Source organism: Bison bison, unplaced genomic scaffold (genome assembly GCF_000754665.1).
Source record: "Bison bison bison isolate TAMUID 2011002044 unplaced genomic scaffold, Bison_UMD1.0 scf7180017864068, whole genome shotgun sequence".
Taxonomy (NCBI): domain Eukaryota; kingdom Metazoa; phylum Chordata; class Mammalia; order Artiodactyla; family Bovidae; genus Bison; species Bison bison.
This window is the reverse complement of record NW_011494640.1, coordinates 1373372-1401369: the sequence shown is the minus strand read 5'-3', so window position 1 is coordinate 1401369 and position 27998 is coordinate 1373372. Positions and strand designations below refer to the sequence as shown.

The 27998-nt window shown below is 40.9% G+C and overlaps 1 protein-coding gene across 1 annotated transcript; it reads left to right on the top strand.

The window, feature by feature from the left end:
• Positions 1-41: 41 nt before the first annotated feature.
• Positions 42-25879, top strand: SNRNP40 (small nuclear ribonucleoprotein 40kDa (U5)). The gene is made up of 10 exons (XM_010836885.1): positions 42-279; positions 3075-3204; positions 4854-4947; positions 6660-6825; positions 7873-7995; positions 15938-16058; positions 18264-18346; positions 19427-19488; positions 24739-24842; positions 25375-25879. The coding sequence occupies exons 1-10, from the start codon at positions 136-138 to the stop codon at positions 25422-25424; spliced, it is 1077 nt and encodes a 358-aa protein (XP_010835187.1). The 5' UTR covers positions 42-135; the 3' UTR covers positions 25425-25879.
• Positions 25880-27998: the final 2119 nt, after the last annotated feature.

Here is a 27998-nt window from a genome sequence, read left to right as displayed (position 1 = left end):
GCTGAGAGGTATATTGGAAGTCGATTGGGTTCTATCGGCCGGAAGTTCTACGGGAAAGACTAAGTCCGAGCCAATCGTGAGGGACCTGAGGGGGGCGGCGCGGTCAGTGGCGGCCTGAGGAGAGTGGCTGCCGCCATGATAGAACAGCAGAAGCGTAAGGGCCCAGAGTTGCCACTGGTCCCAGTCAAGCGGCAGCGACATGAACTACTGTTGGGAGCGGCAGGGTCGGGCCCTGGAGCCGGGCAGCAGCAGGCGGCGCCGGGAGCTTTGCTGCAAGCGGTGAGTATAAGGAGCAGGCGGCCTTCGGCCCTCAGCTCATCTTCCTCTCCTCAGCGCTTGCACCTGGTGATCCTGTGCGGCCCTTAACCTGCACTCCCGGGCGGAGCGGGACTCTCCCTCCTAGGAGTTAAAGCAGAGAAACACAGTAAAAGCGGCGTACACCCGGCGATTCTCCCTGCGTTTCTCCATTTGACGCTCGTTTTCAGCGTCTTGACCGCCCTGTGAGGAGATGTTAGAATTAAGAATTAAGGATCTTGAGCTAAAAACCGGGACCAGGGTTTTGACTTCTTAAATGTTCCAGGGATCCAGTGTAGAATAAACGATAAACGTTCAGAAAACTTGGAAGATTGGATGGATGAATGAATGAATGAACGAAGGAAGGGGGGAAATGAATGCCATTGGCTCGTTTTGGGGACTTGGGAAACTTGCTTTTCGCTGTGTTTCTCTGCACTGGTATTAATAATAACCAAAGAATAGTTACCATCCATTGAGCCCTTGTGTTGTGTAAATGAAAACTCTATTAATCTCGGTAACTTCCTAAGAGTTAGGAAATATTATCCTATTTTGTAGACGACTCATAGCTCAGTTGGTAAAGAGTCTCCCTGCAATGCAGGAGACCTGGGTTTGATTCCTGGGTCAGGAAGATCCCTGGAGAAGGAAATGGCAATCCACACCAGTATTTTTGCCTGGAGAATCCCATGGACAGGGGAGGCTGGTAGGCTACAATCAATGGTGTCGCAAGAGTCAGACATGACTTAGTGGCTAAACCGCCAGGAACAGCTTTTAAACTCAGAATCCATGCTCTTTAACTACATTTCCTGTAAAATTGAGGTGGTGATCATACCTCTGCCTGTATCCTGTTAGGCTCAGCTAAGGAAATATATGTCTTCCTGCCCCCCACAACTCCTCAACCAGCTGGTCAGCAAATGTTGGCACCACCCTCAAAATATATCCAGACTTGCTACCACTTCTTCCACCTCCTGGCTTCCATGGTGGCTCAGACAGTAAAGAGTCTGTCTGCAACGGGGGAGACCCAGGTTCAGTTCCTGGATTGGGAAGGTACTCTGGAGAAGGAAATGGCAACCCACTCCTTTTTTCTTGCCTGAGAAATCTCATAGACAGTGGAGCCTGGCGGGCAGCAGTTCATGGGGTCACAAAGAGCTGGACATGACTGAGTGACTAACACTTTCTACCACTTCCATCACTAGCTCCTGATTTAAGACATTAGGGCTTCCCTGGTGGCTCAGAGGTTAAAGTGTCTGCCTCCAATGTGGGAGACTCGGGTTCTATCCCTGGGTCGGGAAGATCCCCTGGAGAAGGAAATGGTAACCCACTCCAGTATTCTTGCTTGGAGAATCCCATGGACAGAGAAGCCTGGTAGGATACAGTCCACAGGGTTGCAAAGAGTCGGATACGACTGAGCAACTTCACTTTCACTTTCACTTCACTTATCTCATCTGGCATTATTGCTGTAGGATGCTAATGGTATTCCTGTTTCTGTTTATGGATGCTCAGTCTATTCTCAATCCAGTAGCCAGAGAAATCCTTCTAAACATAAGATCATATTACCCCCTACTGAAAACTTTCCATGGTTTTTCACGTCAGTCAGAGTAAAACTGAAATCTTGACAATCTTTTGCCCTCTTTCACTTGACCTCTCTAATCTACCAATTTTCCATTGCTCGCCTTTCTCCAGTCACAGTGGCTTCCACGCTCCTCCTACAAAGTCTTTGCATTTGCTCTGCTCTCTCCACATGGTTTACACTCAGCTCTTCCCAATCTCTGCTCAGATAACACTTTTCCACTTTCCTGACCAGCCCATTTTAAATTGCCATACCCTGTGCTCACCTACATTGCTGCTTTGTTTTTCTCCATAACACATGCCACCGTCTATATGTTTTACTTGTTTCTGCTCACCCTCCCTCTTTTCTGTCCTTCCCACTAGAACACAAGCTTCATTTTTTATCTCGTTCAATACTGTTTCCTAAGTGCCTGGGACAGTACCTGACACAGTATTTCTTGAGTAAATGAGTAAGCTGGAAACTGCTAAGGAGATTTGCAGATTATTAATAGTGTACTTCTGTCTGACGAGAATATCAGCCCGGGTTTCTTTGAATTGCCCACTACTGAGACTGGTCTTAATATCCAAGACCATAATCAAAACTACTTTCTTCAGTAACCTGTACCCTGCAGGGTTGTTGGAAACATTAGTTCAATCATTCATTCATTAAACGAACTAGAGACTGGGAAAACAGTGTAATGTTACACTGGTAAGGTTCCTGCACTACAGAGCCCTTCTCATGGCAGAGCAGGGGAGACAAACTAAACAAATACATAAGAAACATTATTTCAGATAGTGATAAGTTATTTGAGGGAAAACAGTAGTGTTGATCAAATACAAAAGAGAGGTAGGGTGCTGCTTAGACTTGAGTGTTCCAGGAAAGATAAGAGAAAGCACTGGAAAGAAACCACACACAGAAAGATCTCAGGGAAGAGGCCTCCTGTCAGGGGCAACAAAAGATCCTGAGGCAGAAATAAGTTTAACATGTTTGAGCCATTAAAATTTGGCTATGGGAGAGCAAGTGAAGGAAGAGAGTTAGTGTAACAGACACTGGAAACTTCAGCAACAGAGTATCAAATTGGAGGCATAAGTTATATGAGAAGAGTTGCTGTTCTCTAAATCAGGAGAAATACACTCCATCATTGTTTCCATTGTCCTTTCCCTGTACTCCCGGTTCCCCAACTTTTCAGTCTCCTTTGTATGTAATAACTACACTGTACTTCTCATTTTTTCAGGGTCCTCCAAGATGTTCCTCCCTTCAAGCCCCAATCATGCTTCTCTCAGGACATGAAGGGGAAGTGTATTGCTGCAAGTTTCACCCCAATGGATCCACCTTAGCATCTGCAGGATTTGACCGACTGATATGTAAGGCATAATTTTTGAATCTGGAGTAATTGCTGTCTGCCAATACTGCCAATTATACTGATTATTTTTTAAAACTTTCAGTGCTATAAAAGGTATCAATCTAAATTGGTCACATAACAAACTGTGTGGCTAATAAGCTAAAATAGAGTCATGAAAATACTGAATGATTTTGAATGTAGAACTTAGGGTCCATGTGGTAAATACAGTAGGAGTTATATCACCTGCTGGAAAGTGAGTTGCTCTAGTTTGGGAATTTCCTCTTCATGGAGGCAAATCTCAAGCCGATTTAGCAAGCCTAAACTTTAAGATCTACACTTTAAGGCTAATGAGAGTAATGAGGAGAGAGAACTTTTTCCCCAAAGATATGAGGCTCTCTTGATCCATAGCCTCAGAATCTTAGCATTCAGGAAGGAGGAAATCCTAACATGCAACTCACTTGGATAATGTACTTGTCTCTTATTTGGATCTGCTACCAGATTCTCAGCTTCCAGTCAGAAACACCCATTTGGGGAAAATAAGTAGAAATCATATTGAAGAAGTCATGAGAAAAAGCAAAAGAGAAGGTTACAGAAGCATCTGATGCTTCCTCTGGCATCATTTGCCACATTGTGAAATGAAATGGGTCCTTTGACTCCGTTCTATTAACTGTGCCTCAGGGTGAATGATGTAGAAGGCAATGGCAAGTCACTCCAGTGCTCTTGCCTGGGAAGTCCCATGGACAGAGGAGCCTGGTAGGCTACAGTCCATGGGGTCTCGAAGAGTCGGATACGACTGAGTGAATTCACTTTGATTTTTCACTTTCATGCATTGGAGAAGGAAATGGCAACCAACTCCAGTATTCTTGCCTGGAGAATCCCAGGGACGGGAGCCTGGTGGGCTGCCGTCTATGGGGTCACACAGAGTCGGACACGACTGATGTGACTTAGCAGCAGCAGCAGCAGGGTGAATGATGTCTGTTTTGATTTCAGTTTCTAGTTTGGTGTTCCTTAAACTTACTGGTGGCCAAGTCTCTAGAAGGCTTAGGGATCTTAGCTGAACATACTTTAACTGCTGATATACTTAATTTCATCAAACAAACTAGAAGCAGTTTTATCTGCAGGAAAGTAACTCTTAAGTAGCTTATTATGTATATAGTGTTCCTTAATAATACTTATCAAACTTCACTCTGTGTTGGACCAAGCCCCCTAAGAATTGGAACTGTCTCTATTCATTTACCTTATTTTACTCCAGCACTTGGAATAGGTATTTAGTACATGTACACTAAGTAAATATAGTATAAAGTCATTACCATGTGACTTTCAAGTCAGTTGCAGCTTCCAAAGTTTCCCGTAAGTACCATCATTTTGCAGTCTGCTTCTACTCATAGGAGACAACTAGCTGTGAGTGCCAACTTTTTAAAAGTATGGAAGAAAACTTAAGATTTAAAAAATTATATCCATTATCTAAAATGTTTTTATTTTATGAAATGTGAAAACGCTGCATTATTTTTGTTCTAATGTAAAGAAGATATTGTTGATAGAATTAATGGTGTTTCAAAGCAGTGTAATTTCAGAACTGTGGTTCTAGTGAATTCTTAAGTACCCTTTCCATGGCCAGTAATAGTTTTCTTTTGCCTAGTAATGTTCACAGAGCCCCTGTCTCCCTAACAGTGTTGTGGAATGTCTATGGAGACTGTGATAACTACGCTACATTGAAGGGACACAGTGGAGCAGTGATGGAGCTTCATTATAACACAGACGGCAGGTGAGTATTCTGCATTGTGGATGACGGCTGCTGCTTATATTAATTCTTCTTGGCATCCTTTCATATTTCATCCCTGAGTTTTCTCTTAAAAGATCGTGCTATCAAAAATTACTGCATTTTGAACAACCACCTTATCATCCTATCACTGTCACCCCAAGTAAGGTATTTATTGCTCCATAAGAAAGTCACTCAGTCACATCCACAACCACATGGTCTATACAGTCCATGGAATTCTCCAAGCCAGAATACTGGAGTGGGTAGCTATTCTCTTCTCTAGGGGATTTTCCCACGCCAGGGATCAAACCCAGGTCTCCCGCATTGCAGATGGATTCTTTACTGTCTGAGCCACCAGGGAAGCCCATTGTTCCATGTATGTATTTATAATATCTAACATTTCAACAGCCAGAAAATTTTTTCATTTTTAAGACATAAAATGTAATTTCCTTCTGTAGAAATTAATTATTTTTTATTATAAAAGTAGTGAAACAATTTGTTGCAAGAAAACTAAAAAAAAAAAGGCAGGAAAATGACAAAATACACTACAGCCACCAGGGAAGCCCATTGTTCCATGTATGTATTTATAATATCTATCTAACATTTCAACAGCCAGAAAATTTTTTCTTTCTTAAGACATAATATGTAATTTCCTTCTGTAGAAATTAATTATTTTTTATTATAAAAGTAATGAAACAATCTGTTTCAAGAAAACTAAAAAAAAAAGCAGGAAAATGACAAAATACACTACATTTTTATCATTCTAAAGATAATCACTGTTAATATTATGGTATATTTTTCTCAAGAGTTTTTCCTATTCAAAACAGTTTGATTTTTATGTATGTATTAGAACTACTTGTGTAAATTCCCTGGCAGTCCAGTGTTTAGGACTCAGCGCTTTCACTGCCATAGCCCAGGTTCAGTCCTGGTTGGGGAACTAAGGTCCTGTAAGCCACACAGTCAAAAAAAAAAAAAAAAAAGCTCTTATACAACACAATCTTGTCTGCTGTTTTTACCCTTAACATTATTCAACTTTCATTATCTGTTCATTATGACATTTATTATAAATATTTTAACAATTGAATAACTTTATAATAACCATGGATTATATAAAAATGTAATTCTACAAAATTAATTAATCCCATTCAGTATTTCAGTAAACATTTATTGTCTTACCGCTCTTACCTCTAAAATTTTAGAGTTCCTCGAATAACTAGGTACATAGCCTTGTGTGGTTTTCCTGTTTGAGTAAAGAAATCATTATAAAATCAATCATAACTTAGAAGTCATTCTCAGAGGCAAAATAAAAGCTTTGATTTTTAGAGAAAGAGTTAGATTTACTGAGCCAGGAATTGCTACTATCTGTCTTACTTCTGCAGCAGGGAGTGATTATACATTTTCAAGTGGAAGGATGTGTGAAATGTAGTATATCACAGAGGAGGGAAAGATTGAGAAGACTGCCGTATTAGATGTACAACATGTCATGGGGACTGACAAAGGGAAAATTTTTTTTACATTTATTAGAGTAGACCTTATAACTGGGTCTAGACTACTATTAGGATTTTGGTACATTGGGTGAGACATTCCCGAAGCAGGTGCCAAACTGTCAGAGCACAGCATGTTAGTGATCTTGAAGACTCGGGTGCATTTTGACGAGTAAGGAAGACAGATTGCTGTTCCTTGTCTTCACTTTTTTTTTTCTTCCTCTTGCTTTCTAGTATGCTCTTCTCAGCATCCACAGATAAAACTGTGGCGGTGTGGGATAGTGAAACAGGCGAGAGGGTTAAAAGACTGAAGGGGCATACTTCCTTTGTGAACTCCTGTTACCCAGCCAGGAGGGGCCCCCAGCTTGTTTGCACTGGCAGTGACGATGGTACAGTCAAGGTGGGTGTTGTCTGTCTCTGTGTTGAGGGTTTCTGAGGCGACAAAATGTGAAACTTACCTTGTCTTCCCACCTATGCTATACCCTTCTCTCCACGACTTTGTTTCATCACACATTTCCCAAAACAGACTCTTTTTAAAATACATTTCAGATAATAAGCAGTTGAGGTTTTTTTCTTTTTTTATGAATCCTACAGACTGTTACAACCATGTAGAACAGTTGTCACTTGGAATAAAGTAGACCACCATCCAAGAATAATTAGATTCTTGACTTAGTGTTTACTTAATTATGTGACTTTAGGTCACTTTTCTGATCTTCAGTTTCCCAGTCTTTAGTGACAGTAATATACATGTCTTACAAGGATGTTTTGAAATTTCAGTCAGTGTATAAAAAGGCCAGTACATGTTGTTTTCAAAGCTGTTGCTGAGTGAGGATGGAGCCAGGGTAAGTTAAAGTGCTAGAAAGCCCTCTCACTAGGACCCAGGTGGTTTTCATCCTCAGTGAGTATTTACCTGGTTGCTGTAAACTGTAGTTTCTAGAGTTCTGATGCAGTTGATTCTGACAGAGTTTTGCCAGTTTTCTGCTTTTGTAGAGGGACAATCTTTGGGCACTCAGTACTCTGCCATTTTCACTGATGTAACCTCCTCTCCATATGTATCTCTCTATATTTTTTTTAATGTAAGTTGTAGCCGAATAATGAATTAAGATCTACAATTTCAAAACACTGGTCTAATATCCTTTGTGTAGAACAAATGAACTAATAAACATGGTGAAGATGTCCACTCTAAAGGCATTTAATTAACCACATGTAATCAGACTTTTAACAAAGAAGTCTGAAAATATAACCAAAGTGATTTATTCTACCAGCATTCAGATATATTGGCAAAATTATAGTCAGTTCTCACCATGTTGATGGGATAATCAGACAAATTTCTGAACAGGGTCCCTTTACTGATGTTTTCACTTCCACAGTCCTTAGATTTATGGGTGTACTGTGCAGTTGTTTCTTAGAGTGATGTTACTGTAGACTGTCTTGTCCTCTTTTTCAGCTTTGGGATATCCGCAAGAAAGCGGCCATCCAGACATTTCAGAACACCTACCAAGTTTTAGCTGTGACTTTCAATGATACAAGTGATCAGATTATTTCTGGTGGAATAGACAATGATATCAAGGTATTTTAGATGTTTATGTTATATTTACTTTTCACCTGTCTCCATTTACAGAGGTAAGTCTTTCCAACTTCTTAACTTTGCACTTTATACCACCTAAGTGAAAGATAAACTAGAACTTGTTTTCTTTCTGTCTTGTCTTTATTGACTTCTGTGTCAGGGTTGCATTACAACTTATATGGTCCCTGTCCATCAGGGACCAGGCAGTTTATATGAAGTGAGAAGTCCCTGTGTGGGAACTCTGAAAAATGAAGGGTGTATTCCCTGAGTAGCAGCATTTGAAACTTTTTTTTTTAACCTGCATTGCCTTCATTGAGATAGCAATAAATCAGTTTGTGATTCTTTACCCTAATCTTTCAGTGTGTTTTTGTTTTTGAAACTATAGAAAGGAAGTTTTGGGGGATCCGTAGCTAAGAATGTGAGAAGGTAGTGATGTTGACGAAAAGAGGCAATAGACTTCTTGATAGTATAATATAGCTCAAGCTTTCAAGTAATTGACTTGGGGTCTAATCTCAGTTCTACTGTTCTCTAATTTTTTGTGACTTCACGCTAGTTCTTTAACTTCTTTCAACTTCTGTTTTATGTGTGTAGTAGGGGTTAACAATATCTATCGCGTAGAGTTGTCTTGGGCATTAATGAGCCGAATGCAGTAGAGCAGTAGAGTAGAGTTTCTGGACATAGCAGGTGCCAGTAAGTATGAAATGTGTGGGGGGAGGGGGCAGCGACTCCGTTTGTCTCTGCTTTTACTTATTGGCTTCCTTAGGTATTTCAAAGACTTTGACTTACCTTATGCTTTATCATGAGAGTAGTAATTATTGGGTAAATACTCAACTTATTATGTTGTTTCTACCTAGAAATTGTACTGTACTCCCATCTCTCCTTGCCTCCTTTGCTGTTACTATGGATGGAATGTCATTTTATCTACAGGTAGTCCCTTAAATGGAAAGATTTCAACCTTTCTTTCCTGTCTCTGGGACCTTATGCTGTCAGTTTTCCCAAATCCTATCCTTTTAACCAACTGTATTGCTTCTTATTAGCATTTCATCATGCTCAGGTCTTCTCTTGTTGGGGAAAGAGTCTGCCTTCAGTTCCACATTGTCTTGTTATTGCCCTTTCAGTCTTCCCCTTTACAGCCAAACTTCTTTAAAGATGGTGATAGTGGTTACAATCATAATACTGTTATCATCATCCTCTAACACTTAAGTGTGTTAGGCACTGTTCTCAATGTATGCTGTGCGTGTTTGTCCGTAAGTCGGGTCCAACTCTTTTGTGGACCCTGCCAGGCTCCTCGTCCTTGGAATTTTCCAGGCAAGAATGCTGGAGTGGGTTGCCATTTCCTACTCCAGGGGATCTTCCTGAGATCAAACCCGCATCTCATGCATCTCCTACATCAGCAGGTGAATTGCTTACCACTGTGCCACCTGTTGTTCTTAGAGCTTTACGTTATAATTCTTTTAAGCTTCACAACGGACCTATGAAATAAGTGCTGTTAATGGGCTTCCCAGGGTCGGAAAGAGTCGGATAGGACTGAGCAACTGAGCACACACACAATACCATTTTACCAATGATTCAAAACCCAGGGTTTGGGCCCAGAGTCTTGCTCTTATTACCTGTGAGAAATCCCCTGAATATTTTCTACACTTACTGTCTTTAGTGCCTTATCTCCCTTTCATTTCTCGATTCCATGTCTCCTGACCACTGCTCATCAGTCTGGCTCTGCCTCTGTTGTTTTATTAACACTGTTCTCTTCAAGGTCACCAGTGATCTCCCTGGTACTAAATCTAGTAGATCCTTTTAGTCTTTGTTTTTTTTAAACTTGCTCTGACAGTATACTTCCCTACCCTTTTCATCAGGCATAGCCATCAGACACATCTGCAAGCTATTCTGTCTATGCATTTTTTAAATGTTGTTATTCCCCAAGGTTCTTTCCTCAGTGCTCTTATTATATTCCTTTCCCTGGGCAATTCCCATCTAATTCTGTGACTCTAATTGTCATTTCTATGCAGATAACTCGATGTTCTCAACCCACATCTTCAGATCCAGACCCATATATACAGCCAGCTACTCAGCATCCCCATTTGGAGTACCTAAAAATTCACCATTTCCAAAATTCAACTTCACGTCCCTTTTCCACCCTATGACTCTTTGGAGACTACGGTCAGAATGTAGGTGCTTAATTAGATCACCTCAACAGCAAATGCATTATTTCCCTGAGTGAAGTTTGGGAACCCACTATCATTAGAATCACTAGACAGCTTCTAATACATTGGAGGTGGACTGGTGTCATCTAGCCATGGTAATTTTCATACTTTTAAGTTATTATTATAAAAATGTACCTACTGTGAAATTAGATGCTCCCCGGTAGTCTAGTGGTTAGGATTTGGTGCACTCCCTGTTGTAGCCAGAGTTCAGTTCCCAGTCAGGGCAGCCTTTCCCCTGGGTTTCCCAGGTGGCACAGTGGTAAAGAATCCTCCTGCGAGTGCAGCAGACTCAAGAGACACAGGTTCAATCCCTGGGTTGGAAAGATCTCCTCGAGTAGGAAATGATAACCCGCTCCAGTATTCTTGCCTGGGAAATTCCATGGACAGAGGAGCCTGGCAGGCTACAGTCCATGGAGTTGCAAAGGGTTGGACACAACTGAGTGGGGACACATATGAAATTAACCTCTTTTTAGTATACAGTTCTGTGGATTTTAATGCTTATGCAGATTCATGTGATACCACAGACAGGACAGAACAATTTCCATCACCCAGAAAAATTTTATAGTACTGTTCTGCATCAAACCCTCTACTCATTCCTAATCCCTACAAACCGTTGATCTCTTTCTTGTCCTATAGTTTCTATTCCAGAATATCATATGAATAGAATCATACCATGTATGACCATCTGAGACTGACTTTTTAAACTATGAGAATTTGATCTTTTCATAACTGTGGGGATAGACGAGCCTAAGAATAATAATCTCATGCTAGTAAGTCCTTTTTAAAACAAATAGTGTGGCTTATTCTGGGCTCTTTGTCTAAACTGTTTTGGGACCTTCTATAAACAAGTAGGCTTCCCTGGTGGCTCAAACAGTAAAGAATCTGCCTGCAATGGAGGAGATCTGGTTTCAGTCCCTGGGTCAAGAAGGTCCCCTGGAGAAGGGAATGGCTACCCACTCCAGTATTCTTGCCTGGACAAGAATTCCATGGACAGAGGAGCCTGGCGGGCTACAGTCCATTGGGTCACAAAGAGTTGAACACAACTGAGTGACTAGCACTTTTAACTTTCATAAACAAATATATTCAGTTGTACTTTAGTTCTGAAGGCAATGAGTTTCTTTTTAGGTTTTGAAGGTTTTCCATGTCTTCTCAGATACATATATGTACCTTCTCTTGGATCAATTTTTTCCTCACATAGCTAATCTCAGTCTTTGTTGATATATACCAATTTTGTTCTGAAATCCAAATTTATCTCAAATATGAGAAATATATAAATAGAGTCCTATGAGTACAGCACTTAATGACTCTTCATCATAGCCTTGTAGGCTTTTTTTTTTTTTTTTGGCTAAAGCATAATTGATTTACAATGTTGTACTAGTTTCTGGTATAAAATAGAGTGTTCAGTTATACATATGTATTCTTTCTCATATTCTTTCCCATTATGTTATATTACAAGATACTGAATATAGTTCTCTGTGGTATACAGTAAGACCTCATTGTTTATCTGTTTTCTATATAATGTGTGTGTTAGTCACTCTGTCATATCCAACTTATTGCAATCCCATGGACTGTAGCCCACCAGGCTCCTCTGTCCATGGAGTTCTCTAGGCAGGAATATTGAAGTGGGTTTCCATTTCCTTCTCCAGGGGATCTTTCTGACCCAGAATTGAACCCAAGTCTCCCACATTGCAGATTCTTTACCATCTGAACCACTAGGGAAGCCTGTGGGTTGCCATGCCCTCCTCCAGGGGATCTTCCCAACCCAGGGTTCAAACCCAGGTCTCCTGCATTGCAAGTGGATTCTTTACCAACTGAGCCACCAGGAAAGCCCAAAAGTACTGGAGTGGATAGCCTAGTGGGTTGCCATGCCCTTCTTCCCGGAATCTTCCTGATCCAGGAATCGAATCAGGGTCTCCTGCATTAAAGGTGGATTCTTTACCAGCTGAGCTACCAGGGAAGCATATAGTAGCTTATATCTGCTAATCCCAAACCCCTAATTTATACCTTCCCCATTCCCTTGCTTCTGTGGTAACCATGAGTTTGTTTTCTATCTCTGTGAGTCTGTTTTGTAAATAAGGTTACTTGTGGCATAGTTTAGATTTCACACATACGGGATATATATACACACGCATATATGTGGCTAGTCCTTTGCCTAGAATCCCCAACATTGGATATTGCCATGACTGGCTTATTGTTTTCTCTAAGTATGAGCTCAGACATATCTTTTTAATTTTTTTCCAGCTGCCCTGGGTCTTCGTTGCTATGCTCGGGTTTTCTCTAATTGTGGTGAACAGAGCTGCTCTTTGTTGTGCCCAGGTTTCTCGTTGCAGTGGCTTCTCTGGTTGTGGAGCACAGGCTCTAGAGCGCATGGGCTTCAGGTGTTGTGGCCCACGGGCATAGTTTCTCCATGGTATATGGAATCTTCCTGGACCAGGGATCCATCCTGTGTCCCCTGCATGGGCAGGCGATGTATTTAGTATTTTTGGCTGTCCTGGATCTTCGTTGCTGCACAGGCTTTTCATATGTATCACTATCACAAATTATGCTGCTGTATGCAATGTATCCAATATATCTGCGTGTGAAGCTTTCCATATTTAATTACTTCTTAGAATAGATTTCTAGATGAAAATCAGTGTGTTAGCAAATATAAGGATAGTTCATGTTTTGGATACAGTTGTCAGATTGTTTTTTGATGACAGCAGTTAATAAAAATGGTATTTGAAATTAGGTTGCTTTAGTTATTTTATTTTGCTCCTATATAACTAAGGGGTATGCTAGAGGAATGTGAAACCATCCATAGAATTTCAGTCTTCTCCCTATTTAACAGCATCCTGTTCTGACATGCTTAGGGATGAGTAACTGTTCTTGGACCCAGAAAGACTCTGAATAGTACACAGGCCCTCATAAGTTTCTTTTTAAAATGCAAAAGGGAGGCTCCTTTTCCATCAGAAATAGACTCAGAAAATGTCAAACCTGAAAGGGACTTTAGACATCTCGTCATCTCTCTTATTGTACAGGTGACTAAAGCAAAGCTCTAAAAGGTTAAGTGATTTGGCCAAGATCAAATAGTCTGTGGTAGAGCCAGGACTCTCCAGAGGGCCAGTAGTCTTACAACTCTATCATATTGCTTCTACTCAATTAACAAGTATCCTTTAAGCAGACAGGGGCTTACCACTCTTGAGCTTGCTTGACAAATCCCTGCACTGCCTTACTACGTTAGGAAGTACTCCTGAAGAGCCTGGTTTTTGTTTGCTTCTCAGTCTCTCAGAGAGCACTGCCTATTCTGGGACAGGAGGAACAAATAGGGAATGGAAGGCCCTCTTAAAATCTGGAGTGAGCAAATTCTGATTATATTTGTGAACAAACACACAGTTCCTGTTAGGCTCTTGAGATTTTCTTCCTGGGTATAGGATTGTGGAGTCAGAGGAAAATGAATAAAAGAAGAAAATGTGCTTCTGTTTGGTGGCTTGAAGATCTGGTTGGCATTTCTTGTAATCTTGAGCTCTAGTCAGAATGGGAGGTCAGTTGGTGAATTTTTTTAATTTATTTTTTTAACATAGTCCCATCTGTGTTCTCATCCTTTCCAATTATTTGGACCAGAAGGCTCTTTCTAGAATCTGATCAACTCATTCCACTACTCTACCCTTCTGTGGCTCCCCAGTGAGGGAGGTAAAGTCCAAGCCAGTCATTCAAAACCTTTCATGAGCTGGCCTTTGCCTGCCTATCACTCAGGCATTGTCTGCTTCCTCTCTGCCCATTTCCCTACAACCCAGCAATTTTTTCCTGTCCCTCTGCTTTCATGCATCATCTTTGCCTGGGAATAACCTTCTACTTTGTCTAAATAAAGAAGTACTTCTTGGGAATTCCCTGGCAGCCCACTGGTTAGGATTCCCTGCTCTCACTGCCAAGGACCTGGGTTCAGTCCTTGATCAGGGAACTAAGATTCCACAAACTGCGTGTCATGGGAATAAATCAGTAAATTCTTTTTCCATGCCCTGCTCAAGTGCTTTATTCTTTGTGAAACCTTCCCTTTCTCACTCCCATCCGTGTACCATGGCAACATTAATCCCTCTGCCCTCTTGGCTGTTGCCCCTTGTGCAGGCCTCTCGTCACTTGTTTAGCTCCTTGAGAACAGAACATTTCTTTTATCTCCAACAGTGCCTGCCACAATCACTGAACAGCTGATTAGGACATCTGCAAAATATTTTGCTTAAATTACTGCCCTACTCACTCTTCCTCTGGCAAATCCCGGATACATTTTGGGTATACAAAACAACGTGTGCAGGCCCCAAAGTGGAAAGTCTGGAAATAGCTCCCAAGTGCTGTGAAGGATGATGAATTTCATTCTCCTAAAGAGCTAAAGGTTTCAACAATGCCTTCTCTGAAGAGAAGGAACAATGGCTTGAACAAAAAATGTCAGCCACTTCAAGCTTTCCTGATTATTGAGGCAGCAAACATCCTGACACAAAAATCATTGTGTATAAAGTGTGCTGGGTTCCACACATGAATGAGTTATTGATGGGGAAAGTGGAGTTGTCTGCCGTATGTATTGCTTTGACAAACTCATTTCTAGATGAGGAAAGTGCCTTAAAGGGACAGCGGAAAATTTAAGTTAGAAAAACTGTGGCAATATTAAATCAAATTTGGATGAAATTTTGTATAACAACAGTGACCTTAACAGAACTGCTGTTCTTTTTCCACATGACATTCCAGACCATTTCTGTTGCCTTTGATGTATTTCTTTTATGTAATTATAAATAACTTTTATATTTTTCTTATTTGCTTAATAATAGTTTGTTTATAAACATTTTTACATTTGATCTTCAGAATGTTTTTAGGATTTGCTTAATAATAGCAACCAATTAGAGGGCCTGCTGTGTACCAGGCATTCTATCTGTAATCCTCACAAAAGCCCTAAAAAGTCAATGTTATCCCCATCTTACAGGCCAGAAACAGGCTCAGAAGGGTTAGTGGCCCAATAATACAATACATAACTCATTAAGTTGCAGTGACTGATTCAGTCTGGCCCTAAACCCTCATGCATTCCACTTTGGTCTTCAAAGTCTAGCATAAGCGCCTGTAGTGTTACAGTGTGTTTATGAGCCATAACTTAATAAACCATTTATTTTTTTCTGTTTGACATTAGGTTATTTTCAGCTGAAGTGTTTCTCTTAGCTTTCCTAACCAGAAAACCGTGAACTTAAACTTTATTTTTCTTTTAATGTGGTTTTCCATCGTATGTGTATATATGTATTATGACATTAAATGAACATTTTTAAACCTCTGTTTTTGTATATTACTGTGTTATGTACATTTTACATGCAATCAAAATGCCTTTTTCAAATGAAGTCATTTAACTGTGTTTATATAGTTGTTTGTAATAGTTTGTTTCTAGTTACAAAGAATCATAGATTGTATTTTAAAAGCTACTTTGTTTTTTTAATTCCTAATACATTTTGTTATGAATTGAAAATAACCTCTTTAAATCCTCTTATGTTTTGTTAATATTTTGACATTCATTAGTTTATATTTTTCTAGCCAAACTTAGTAACTTTAACTCTGTTTTTAGAAAGACAGGAGTTTTTCCTTCTTTGATAGAAATTCTATATTTTGTGGTAAAGTAGTGCTTGGCCCAGAGGCAGATTAAGAAGGGATGCCAGTTTTCCCAGGTCGACTCTTTAATAACTGTTTCTTTGCTGTTCACAGTTTGATTTCTGGGAGTGTCACCTTGTTTTGTTCTGTAGGTCTGGGACCTGCGCCAAAATAAGCTGACCTACACGATGAGAGGTCATGCAGATTCAGTGACTGGCCTGAGTTTAAGTTCTGAAGGCTCTTACCTCTTGTCCAATGCAATGGACAATACAGGTAACTTTGGAAAGGAAACCTCTCCATGTCAGTTGCTGTAGACCCTAAATAAAATGGGCATTAGGTGCTCGAAATATGTGCTGGGGTAAAAGAGAGTCCAAGGAAAGAGCCCAGGATGGCTTGCAGGTGTCCACCAGGGCAATTAGGAAAACAGGTTGTAATAGAAAAAACTTTGGAAGAGATGGTCAAGAAGCCATGATGATAGTCCCAAATCTTCCATCTAATCCCTGAACATCTTTACACATAGCATTTGTTCTTTCTGGGCATCAGTTTCTATACTGATAATGTAGAGAGTTCCAAGCTCAGATGATCAACAGACCTATTGATATCTCACTTGTACTCTTTCTGCCAGTCTATCTTCCCTCCCTACTCCAAAAGCATCGATGTGACGAGAGGTCCTCATTAAAACACCTCGATTTCTGGATTTACACTAACACACTTGTCCTTTCTTCACTTGTTTTTAAGTTGTTGGGTGGGAGGATGTGTTTTCCATAGCAGAAAAGGAAGATGACATCTTGGATTATATGCTTAATACTGAAGGAGTTTGGAAATGCCCCTCTGGTATACTAAAATGTTTTCACTAACATTTTGTAATGAAAACTGTGCCTAACCCTCAAAGTGAAGTGAAAGTCTCTCAGTTGTGTCTTAACTCTGCAACCCCATGGACTGGACAGGCCATGGTCCATGGAATTCTCTGGGCCAGAATGCTTGAGTGGGTAGCCTTTCCCTTCTCCAAGGAATCTTCCCAACCCAGGGATTGAACCAAGGTGTCCCACACTGCAGGCAGATTCTTTACCAGCTGAGCCACAAGGAAAGCCCAATAATACTAGAGTGGGTAGCCTATCCCTTCTGCACGTGATCTTCCCAACCCAGGAATCAAACCAGGATCTCCTGCTTTGCAGGCAGATTCTTTCCCAACTGAGCTATCAGGGAAGCCTAGCACTCAAGGGGTGCTCAATAAATACTTGCTGAATGAATGAACATCCTTGCCTTCTGGCTGTATTCTCAGCTGAATAGCAAACTTTCATGTGTAGTTTCACCTTTTTATGCCTGTTTAACTTCAAGGATTGTTGGCTTTTTTCCCATACTCAAGTAAAATTACAGCACTCAAATTTCACTGTACATTTAGCTTTAGTTAACAATGGCTGTGGCCACTGCTTACTGTGGGTATTTATATCCTATTTCAGTAGATTTTTGATTGTCTAATTCTAGCATTGTTTGTTAAAAGGAAAGGTAAAAAAAGAAAAAAAGTGAAGTCGCTCAGTCGTGTCTGATCTTTGTAACCCTATGGACTGTAGCCTACCAGGCTCCTCCGTCCTTGGGATTTTCCAGGCAAGAATACTGGAGTGGGTTCCCATTTCCTTCTCCAGGGGATCTTCCCAACCCAGGGATCGAACCTGGGTCTCCCTCATTGTAGGCAGACGCTTTACCATCTGAGCCATCAGGGAAGTCATTATAAGGAAGGGTGAGATTTCCTAAATGGTTTTTAAAATAAAAATAAGAATTTCTCATTATAAGTATATAATAAAAATTACAAATTCATTTTATTGTTCATTGCTGCCAATCTTAAAGCCCTTTTATGTATCATCTTATTTGACCTTTAAAATATTTTTTAAAAAAAGATCAAATGGCATTCTCATTTTACAAAGGCACCCAAAGCACAGAGCATCTCACTATTTTCCTGATATTTTCCCCATATATATAGCAGAGCTAGAACTGGATTCAAAGTTCACTTTTTCTATATTGGCCTTGATTACAATTAAATTGTCAGATTTTCCTGTGAGCATAACTGGAAAAGCTTAGTCCCGAGTTTGATTTTTATAGATTGATTGTCACAGTAGTCAGTGGTGTTTAGATTGTCATGTTGAAACTTTGCTAGATGGGACTCAGGTTTACAGAGGAATCATTGGCAATATGTTTTGTTGAAATCAGTATCGCACTCAACTACTTTCTGTTGCAAATACCAGCAGTGTGTTTGACATTTTCCCTTCCTACCTTCTCAGTGTCTTTAGTCCCTGTTAAGGAACTTGAATGCATTTCATTCCCGTTAGTAAAAGAAAAAAGGCTTATTAAATAGCATTGTACCACGTTGGTCTTTCTCCACCCACTAAATAGCATCTGTCATTGACATGATACTGGTTTCAGCTGGGTTCTCAGGAAACCGCTGTCTGATAACTGTTTTGTTTTCTTTGTTTGAATTTGCAGTGCGGGTCTGGGATGTCCGGCCATTTGCTCCCAAAGAGCGGTGTGTGAAGATATTTCAAGGAAATGTGCACAACTTTGAAAAGGTGAGTTCTGCATGGCAGAGGAATTTTACTGTCCATTTGATTCAAAGACATTTAAGATGATGCTAAGGATATAGAGATTAATAGCTCTCCTTAGAAGGAGCAGCATTCCAGTAACACTTTTGTCCAGTAAAACTGCTCTTGCCAGAAATAAAACTGACAGCAGCATAGGCAAGGAGGCACTCATAGGCAGATGGTGATGGAGTCCTCAAATTTAGGACTTCCCACTTCAACAAGATGCTTCTGTTTTCTTAATTCTTTGGGAACTTTGACTCTCACAGGTCAGTGTTCCATATGGGACTCAGACTCCCGTGGCTGCTACCCAGATGACCTCCCTCACCCTCCCAGTGACCAGCTCTTAGAGTCCTCAGATACATCCCTTCCCTCAGTAAGAACCACAGGCCAAGCTCTGAGAGACTGAAATTTTGCCAAAACTCTCAGATGAGCTCTTCAAAGCAGCTTTTGCTCCAGACAGTTTGTTAATATAGACTAATGTTTTCCTTTTGAGAACCCATTAAAGTTCACTGAATCTTTTATTTGATTTCAAAATAAAAGAATTTTATTTAAAGATAAATCAAATTTTATCTTTTGTTAGAATTGATTTTATTTTTATTTTCTTCAAGATAAAAATTTTAATGAGGATCCAGATAAATGAGCAAAAGAAGCCCCCATTAGTAGGCAGAACAAAATTTTACAGCCAAGTCCACTGTTAATTTACTATAAATTAAGCAGTTTTGGTTTGAAATATATCAAAATAGGCTGTCTTGGGCCACAGAATATAAGACAATTGTTGATTATATGTTGCAGAGAATACTTAAAACTCTGCTCAAGAGGGCGATTTCTCTAGCAGTCCAGTGGTTAAGACTCCACACTTCCACTGAGGGGAGCACAGGTTCATGCCCTGGTCAAGGAACTAAGATCCTGCAGGCCATGCAGCACAGCCCAAAAAAAACCCAGAAAACAAAAAACTGTACTTAAGCAGTTAAAATCTCTTAATTAGTGATGCTATAGTCTAATCAAGAGGGGTGCATACATTTGGTACAGTACAGTATTCATTGGATTCCTGCCTGTTCATCATTATAGAATCTTCTGAGATGTTCTTGGTCACCTGATGGAAGCAAGATAGCAGCTGGCTCAGCTGACAGGTAAGGATTACTGGACATGAGGTAAAGAATGATGTAGCTATGCAGGTATCTTCTCTTGTTTAATACATGAAGTGCCAGTACTGAGCCAGAGCAAACATTGAGTTATAGCTGTACTCAGAGATGAAGCTGTATGTAGTGCAGTCTGAAGGGTTTAAAGATCTTGTGGACAAATACATCGTTTCTACCCTCTTTGGATACATTTTAAACCTGGAAGGTAAACCGTTTTTTTGGTTGTTAGATTGCCTTTGCCAGTGAAATAAAATTCAGACTCCTAATCTGGCTCCAGTTCTCTTCATGAGGTTCTTCTGCCATGCTTCAGTTCATTCACATACATGTTGTGTTATTACATACTCCTCCCCCACCGTCAATCACCACAGTGCTTCACTCACGTGGAACTTCTCCTATTCTTACATTCCTTCCTAGCCTCCATTATCCAAACTCCTGTAACTCCCTAGTAATCTACCTATATTGTATCTATATACTTACCTGGCCCTCTCTCTCCCTTACCTGTTGGGCATTACTAATTGCTCTTTTTTCTGGGTTGTAATCACATTATATACACCTAACCTTTATTAGCAGTCATTGCATCTTCAGTTCAGTCTCTCAGTCGTGTCCGACTCTTTGCGACCCGTGAATCGCAGCACACTGGGCCTCCCTGTCCATCACCAGCTCCTGGAGTTCACTGAGACTCACGTCCATCGAGTCAGTGATGCCATCCAGCCATCTCATCCTCTGTCATCCCCTTCTCCTCCTGCCCCCAATCCCTCCCAGCATCAGAGTCTTTTCCAATGAGTCAACTCTTCGCATGAGATGGCCAGAGTACTGGAGTTTCAGTTTTGGCATCATTCCTTCCAAAGAACACACAGGGCTGATCTCCTTTAGAATGGACTGGTTGGATCTCCTTGCAGTCCAAGGGATTCTCAAGAATCTTCTCCAACACCACAGTTCAAAAGCATCAATTCTTCGGTGCTCAGCTTTCTTCACAGTCCAACTCTCGCATCCATACATGACCACTGGAAAAACCATAGCCTTGACTAAACGGACCTTTGTTGGCAAAGTAATGTCTCTGCTTTTGAATATGCTGTCTAGGTTGGTCATAACTTTCCTTCCAAGGAGTAAGAGTCTTTTAATTTCATGGCTGCAGTCACCATCTGCAGTGATTTGGGAACCCAAAAAGATAAAGTCTGACACTATTTCCACTGTTTCCCCATCTATTTCCCATGAAGTGATGGGACCGGATGCCATGATCTTCGTTTTCTGAATGTTGAGCTTTAAGCCAACTTTTTCACTCTCCACTTTCACTTTCATCAAGAGGCTTTTGAGTTCCTCTTCACTTTCTGCCATAAGGGTGGTGTCATCTGCATACCTGAGGTTATTGATATTTCTTCTGGCAGTCTTGATTCCAGCTTGTGCTTCTTCCATCCCAGTGTTTCTCATGATTGCATCTTATAGTAAGACAAATATAGTGGGGCAACCCCTACTAAATTATTTGCTCCTAGAGATCAGGGAATGAATCTTACTCATCTCTGAATCCAGGGCAGTGCTTGACCAATTCTAAGCAATATTGCATGAATGAATTCCTAGCTCAAGGATGGTCAGATTTTGTCCTGCATATCAGCTCAGCTATTAATAATACCCAACTGTGTTGGGAATGATTCAGAGCTGGATCTGAGTTCATTGAGAAAAGTGTCAAGATTGCTTGGTGAGGATGTGGCAGAATGCGGGCTAGATATTTTCCAACCCTGAGCTGAATCAGTTTAAACTGCCTGAGGAATTAAATGATGAATGAGAAACAGAGAAGGTAGAGAATTCTTTAGTGAGATGCTATTTTATTTGGTATGCCTACGGTGACGTTATTTGGGAGGGAGTCAGATGTTGAATAGGGATGTTCAAGTGCCCAGGCTTTTGGGCCACAGTATGGGATGGTAAATAATGACGAGGCCCTGGGGACTTACCTGGAGGCTCAGTGGCTAAGACTCTGCTCCCAATGCAGGAGGCCGGGATTCGATCCCTGGTCGGGGAACTGGACCCCACATGCCACAGCTAAAGATCCCTCATGTCACAACTGAGACCTGGCCCAGCCAAACAAATAAGAATAACTATTTTATTTAAAAAAAAAAAGAATGACGAGGCACTCGGATGGAAGACTCTGGGTTTAGCTCCCATTGGGAAATGTTGTTAGCCCTCTTCTGCTTAACCCCATCTTTCTCCCAACTTAGAGATTTTCCTGCTACTCAATGAAAACAGGCATCATCTTATAAGCAGTAAGCCTTTCCCAGGCTAGCTTGGGCTTTCAGCGTATTCTGGAGTTTTCTCCTACTTGGGGCTCTAGCACAACCATAAAGAAGCCTCACTTTGATCTGTCCCACACCTTTCTGACCTGTGAACAATTCTGAATAGAAGATTCCAGAATCCATTTTTTTTCCCTTGGCACGTTTAACGCCAGGGGAAAATGGGTGAATATTTGAGTATTTTATGGCAGGGGAAAGGACCCAGGTAAAACTGTGCCACATTGCTGGTTTGAGTCCTGGTGGTTTAGCAGGTTACCTTGGAGAGGGAATCTAAAGGATTTGCAGTTGCCAGGTTTCTAAAGAAGACCGTGAAAAACAGGTCCACGGTTCAGATGTCTTACATTCTGACAGAGTAAGAACCTTTCTAGGTATTTGTACATGATTTTCAGTAGAGCTGTATCTTTCCTGTGTGATTAAGCTTTTAAATGATGTCTACCTAGCTATTCTGAGCAGTTTGTTTCTGACACTGGCTCTTTTCTAGCTTTCGGTGTCCTCTCTTCCCTCTTTCCCTCCCCACTGTTCCTTTAAACCTTGCATGTGGAAGCATGGCTCTGGTCTAGGGAAAAGCCTGTCTGTCTACCTGCTGAGGGTTGGCCACATTTCACAGGCCACCTCACCAATTAGCCTCAAGTCAACAGTGCTCTGTTACATAAGGAGCCTGATTCCTGCCGAATGTTGCCATCCCAGAATAAGGAGAGGATAAGGCCCCTCTAAATTTAGCATCTAATTGGCAGCCGTGGAAAGTGAGGCCTTAAAGTAAACCCTTGGAGATCTGGACTTCTGCTGGCTTTTATATGCCTGGATAATGTATCCTTCTCAGAAAACTGCTTTTCAGCTTGGCCTGAATTTGGCAAATTTCTCTTCCCTACTTGTAGTTCACCTAGCTACTCCTGTTCAGATTTGAAACCTTTCAAGAGTTCCTATCAAGGACTATGAAATGACTGGTCAGTCTCTGCTGTGAGTGATTTATTCAGTGTATTGATTTCATGTGATTCTATTTTGATAACTATTTATTCATCATAACAATAGTGAAAGTGAAGTCGCTCATTCGTGTCCGACTCTTTGCGACCCCATGGACTGTAGCCTCCCAGGCTCATCTGTCCATGGGATTTTCCATGCAAGAGTGCTAGAGTGGATTGCCATTTCCTTCTCTAGGGGATCGTCCCAACCCAGGGATCCAACCCGGGTCTCCCGCATTGTAGACAGGCGCTTTATCATCATAACAATAGCTATCATAAATTCTGTGTGCTGGGCACTTGGCATACATTATTTCATTATTTCATTTCTCTCAACCAAGCTGTGAGATCAGCATTGTCTCCATCATTACTCCATCATAAGGCCCTCAGAGAAGTTAGGTAAATGTCTAAAGGCTACTTAGCTATTAAATAGTTGAATTGAGACTTGAACCCAGAACTTAACACACTTTTTCACTATGCCACATAGCCTTAGCTGGATTAATGAGGACAGTTACTGTGTGTGACAAGACACTGGGGAAAACCTGAGCATTAGAGCCAAGGAGTCTAGAGACAGACGGGGTTCCCTCTCCTCCGCCTTGCATGGAGTTTTTATTTATTTCCTATGGGCTTCCCTGGTGGCTCAGAGGTAAGTGTCTGCCTCCAATTCGGGATACCTGGGTTCAATCCCTGGGTCGGGAAGATCCCCTGGAGAAGGAAATGGTAACCCACTCCAGTATTCTTGCCTGGAGAATCCCATGGACAGAGGAGCCTGGTAGGCTACAGTCCACGGGGTCGCAAAGAGTTGGACATGACTGAGCAACTTCACTTTCACTTTGACTTTATGGAGCCTAAACCTTGTGAGCTACACTGTAATTAAGAAGTTCTTTTTTTTTTTATCTTCATTTTAAACTAAAAATGTAATGTTCAGAACTAGGCATTTTATAATCATGTACTGATGAGTATACCCTTTAGGTGTTGATTGAACAAAACAAATATGTGAATAATTGGTATAACCTATTTGAAAATCATCAGCCTTTTAAATGTACCAGCATATTTTCTTTGCATGGTCATGTGAAGATAATATCTATTTATTTTACTTTCAGCTTAAAATGACCCAAACAAGGCTGAAGGTCAAAGAAACTTCTTTTGGCAGGGGTAGAGGGAGTGAGAGGTGGCAAGGGACGCAAGGCATTTGAAGGTAGTAAGAGAAAGGAGAATACTGGAATATATATTAAGAATTTTAATTTTAATTCTGCCACTGATGAACTGTGTAACCTTGGAGAAGTCACTATACCTTAGTTTTCTTTTCTGTAGAATAAGTTTAGCTAATATCTGTTGGCCCCTTCCCATGCTAGCATTAAGTATTTTTCTGCCCATGAATTCAGTGCAAGATCTGGATCGAGTGTGTATTTGGGTTTAAGACATTCCTAGGTATATAAGAAGTTAACTACACCCTAATTATATTGGGTGCTCTTTTTTATTAAAAATATTTATTTATGTCTGCATCAGGTCTTAGTTGCGGCTCTCGGGATCTTTCACTGTGGCATGTGGGCTCCTTTCTAGTGGTGGCACGCAGGCTCAGTAGCAGCAACATATGGGATCTTAGTTGCCTGACCAGGAATTGAACCCATGGTCCTGGCATTGGATGGTGGATTCTTAACCACTGGAGCACCAGGGAAGTCTCTGGGTGTTCTTTAAAGATTTCTGTGTGGGAGCTATAGGAAGAACCATTTGTCTGTCTTCTCTGTTATCTTTCCTATTTAAGAAGCTTGTATTAGAAAATACCAATAATTTAGCTATTCCTGTTTCTCCACTCAGTTGCTCATGGGCAGGATCCATGCCTTATTTATAATCTATATTCCTAGTTTCTAAACATCAGAGCACAGTTCAGTAAGTATGGAGTCACTAAATAAAAGGTTGCTTCCACTTCCCTTAAAAAGCCATGCTTCTTCCTTACCCTTAGTTCCAGGATGCCTTAGCCTTACTCTTCATGATATTTGCAGGTTCGTCTACGTCTGGGATACCACAAGCAGGAGGATTTTGTATAAGCTACCGGGCCATGCTGGCTCCATCAATGAAGTGGCTTTCCACCCCGATGAACCCATCAGTAAGTCTGTCCTGACTGGGAGTTTACTTGCTTCAGGTCTATGATTCAGTGATATAGTTGGATAAAAGAATGATGTTTCTTAATGTTCAGATATAAACCAGAACTTAACTTACCTTTTATTGGCTAGCTAAGCTAAATAATGGGACTTGAATTTCTGAGAAAATATAACTTTTTCCAGGGCTAAGAATAATAAGCAGAAGCACATTTACAAAATGACTAGCATAGACATTGATTCTTCTCTTCTAGAATGACTGAGATCTTTTTCTTAAGGCTTGACTGACAAGGAAAATCAATATTTAGACCCTGATAATGTATTTCCCATAGCACGGTCCACCCTCATGGTTTTGAAAGAATTCGGATTGAAAAGCCAAGCTATAGTTTCCTGTGAATGGTTATTAGGAGAAGGGGAATGTAAGCTAAATCCAGTTGCTCTTTTATACCAAAATTGCCTCTTGACATAAGAGCCCTTAAACACCAAGTCTCCTTGAGCCTTCATTACTTCCAGTTATCTTCTCTGTTCTCTTCACCTCAGTTCTCTCAGCATCCAGTGACAAGAGACTATACATGGGGGAGATTCAGTGAAGATACGGAATGGAAGACTCCACAAGACTGCTTGACCCTGAGACCTCAGACAGCGTAAGTGGCATCTAATGATGTCCAACCCAGCATCCTCCCTTCAGATGAAGATTGTTAGTAGCAAGAAATGAGGAGGAGGTAGCTGTGTTCCAAACCACCAGTGTCCCAGTTCACCACGATGACTAAGGCAAGCTTCCAGTGGCCTCTTAAAACCACATGCCAGATTTTAGGGATTGTTTTATTTTTTCCTCTTTTTTTTTTTTTTAAATAAGGTTTCTTCAAAAGGACAGACATTGGTTGGTTCATCATTTCCTGTTTCCTAATCTAGGCTGAAGACAGGGAATGTGACTGAAATGTATTTATCGGGTTTTTGTTTTTGTTTAGTTCAATAGCTTGTATGTTTTCTTTCTTTGTTTCTCTGACTCATTTTGTATTAAAAGCCAACTAGATGCCTTTTTACAGAAGCCATGTGGATTGAATTTATTGCTGTCTTTTCTCTGAAGCTTGATCACTATAAATCTGAGAGCATGGTGTGACCAGGGGATACATACAATCCACTTAAACTTCAGAGAATCTGAACATGGTCTGTGTCTACACTGCCAAAAGCACTTTTCTGAGCAGCAATCCCTACCCTCAGGTTTCCTAAAGTGGGCAGGTTTGCAGCATTCTCAGCCGGTAGCAATAGCATTGGCTGGAATGGCTCAATTCAGAAGGAATATGAGAGGACCTCCCTGGTGATTCAGTGGTTAAGAATTTGTCTTGCAATGCAGGGGATACTAATTCCATCCCTGGTCTGGGAGGATCTCACTTGCCATAGAGTAGCTAAGCCCGTACACCACAGCTACTGAAGCCCACATGCTTAGAGCCCGTGCTCCACAACAAGAGAAGCCACCACAGTGAGAAGCCAGTGCACAACCAGAGAGCAGCGTCCGCTCTCTGCAGCTAGAGAAAGCCTGCATGGAGCAACCAGACCCAGTGCAGCCAAAAAGAAGGAAATCTTTTTTAAAAATTGGTGCTACTAAGCCATGACATTGTCTAAGACTTAGTTACTTTCTACCCCCACGGCAGGTTACTGCTGTCTCTGGATTGCAGGGTGACTATGCCCAGCATACAAAAACCAGCACTAATGAAGCCCATCTGGCACTGGGGACTGGAGTCTTCTTTTCTGAATCTCCTGTCTCAATATAGAGGTCTTCACACCTCCAGCCTGTTCTGAACATGTTTGGTATTATACTTTTAGCTCACAAACGGAATCATCTATTATAAAGTTAGAAAGAGGATGGGGGTTTTTTGGGATCTTAGTTCCCCAACCAGGGGTTGAACTCATGCCCCCCCACAGTGGAAGTACAGTGTCTTAACCACTGAACCACCAGGCAAGTCCAAGAAAGAGGATAGTTTTAATTGAGCATATGTTCAAGATTTAACTCGTTAATGAAGCGACCAGCAGGGTGATAAATCTGTCAAACCAATTACTTCTAATACAGAGAATAAAGTACACTGGAAACAGAAACCACTTTATTGTTTCTGACAATTAAGGGGATTTCACAGATTATATGATTATGCTTAGGTTGGGACTTAGAGACTGAGTAGTAGGACTTTGCCAGGTGGGCATAAAACATGTGCATTCTAAGAAACAGCAGGCGTAAGTTTGAAAGATTGGTGTATTTTATGAACCAAAAGAACTTCAGTATGGTTAGTGGTGGGGAGTTGCAAAATTAAGTATGAGCCACATCCTGGAGAGCTTGTACTTCATGTAATTGATCTTACAGGTTGAGGTTTCCTCAAGTGTATTCCACAGAACACTGTTTCCCAGGTATGTTGGAAACATTGGGGCATAAAGATGCCATGCTCAAATGACTTCACGAACACTTGGTTAAATAAACTGAAACAGGTTTCTTTACTTCAGGAATGCTTAGAACGTTTATTAAGTATAGAGGGATTGTCAAAAGGAACAGTGACTTAGATTTCAGATGTAAGCAATAATCATATGTGTGGTTATTACATATGATAATAATATCATATCTCTTCTGCATTTTGCCAGAAGAGACTTGGCCAAAGATGGTTTGCAAGCTACTTCTCACACCTCTATCACAATCACAGGTTACTCCCTAATCCCTTATAGATACATAGTCTACATACCTCAGAATTAGTTCCCTCAACCCACCTTCATCTTTCTTGGCTTGGGATGAAACTTGAACCTTGACAGTGCTCTTTTAAAAACCTACCAATCCCTTGAGAAGTTGGCAGTGATTGGGAAGAACCAAGGCCGTGGAGACTTCAAGGGCTTTCCTCTAACCTTAGCCTCTTCACTCCTCCCAAGAGCCTTCTTCAAAGGCTGGATAGAAGCCATTAGCAGGAAACAGCAGCACCAGTTATAATTTGTGGGGAATAGGCCCTAGCCTGGGGAATAAAGTTTTGAGTGTAAAACATCCCTAGAGGGTGCAAATTGTATTCTCACTTTGGGAGAGATAGATTGCTCCCAAATGAGTAATGGCATCTCTGGTTTTCAGTTAATTTCCCTTTATGACTTCCACAGTCTCTGGCACTTAATACCATTGGCACTTAAGGAGCCAACTGTAT

Excerpts from the sequence above, each read along its gene's own strand:
- SNRNP40 (XM_010836885.1), top strand. The coding sequence starts at position 136 with ATGATAGAACAGCAGAAGCGTAAGGGCCCAGAGTTGCCACTGGTCCCA. Across the intron at positions 6,826-7,872 it reads GTGACGATGGTACAGTCAAG|CTTTGGGATATCCGCAAGAA; the intron begins GTGGGTGTTGTC and ends CCTCTTTTTCAG. Across the intron at positions 16,059-18,263 it reads CAATGCAATGGACAATACAG|TGCGGGTCTGGGATGTCCGG; the intron begins GTAACTTTGGAA and ends TTGAATTTGCAG.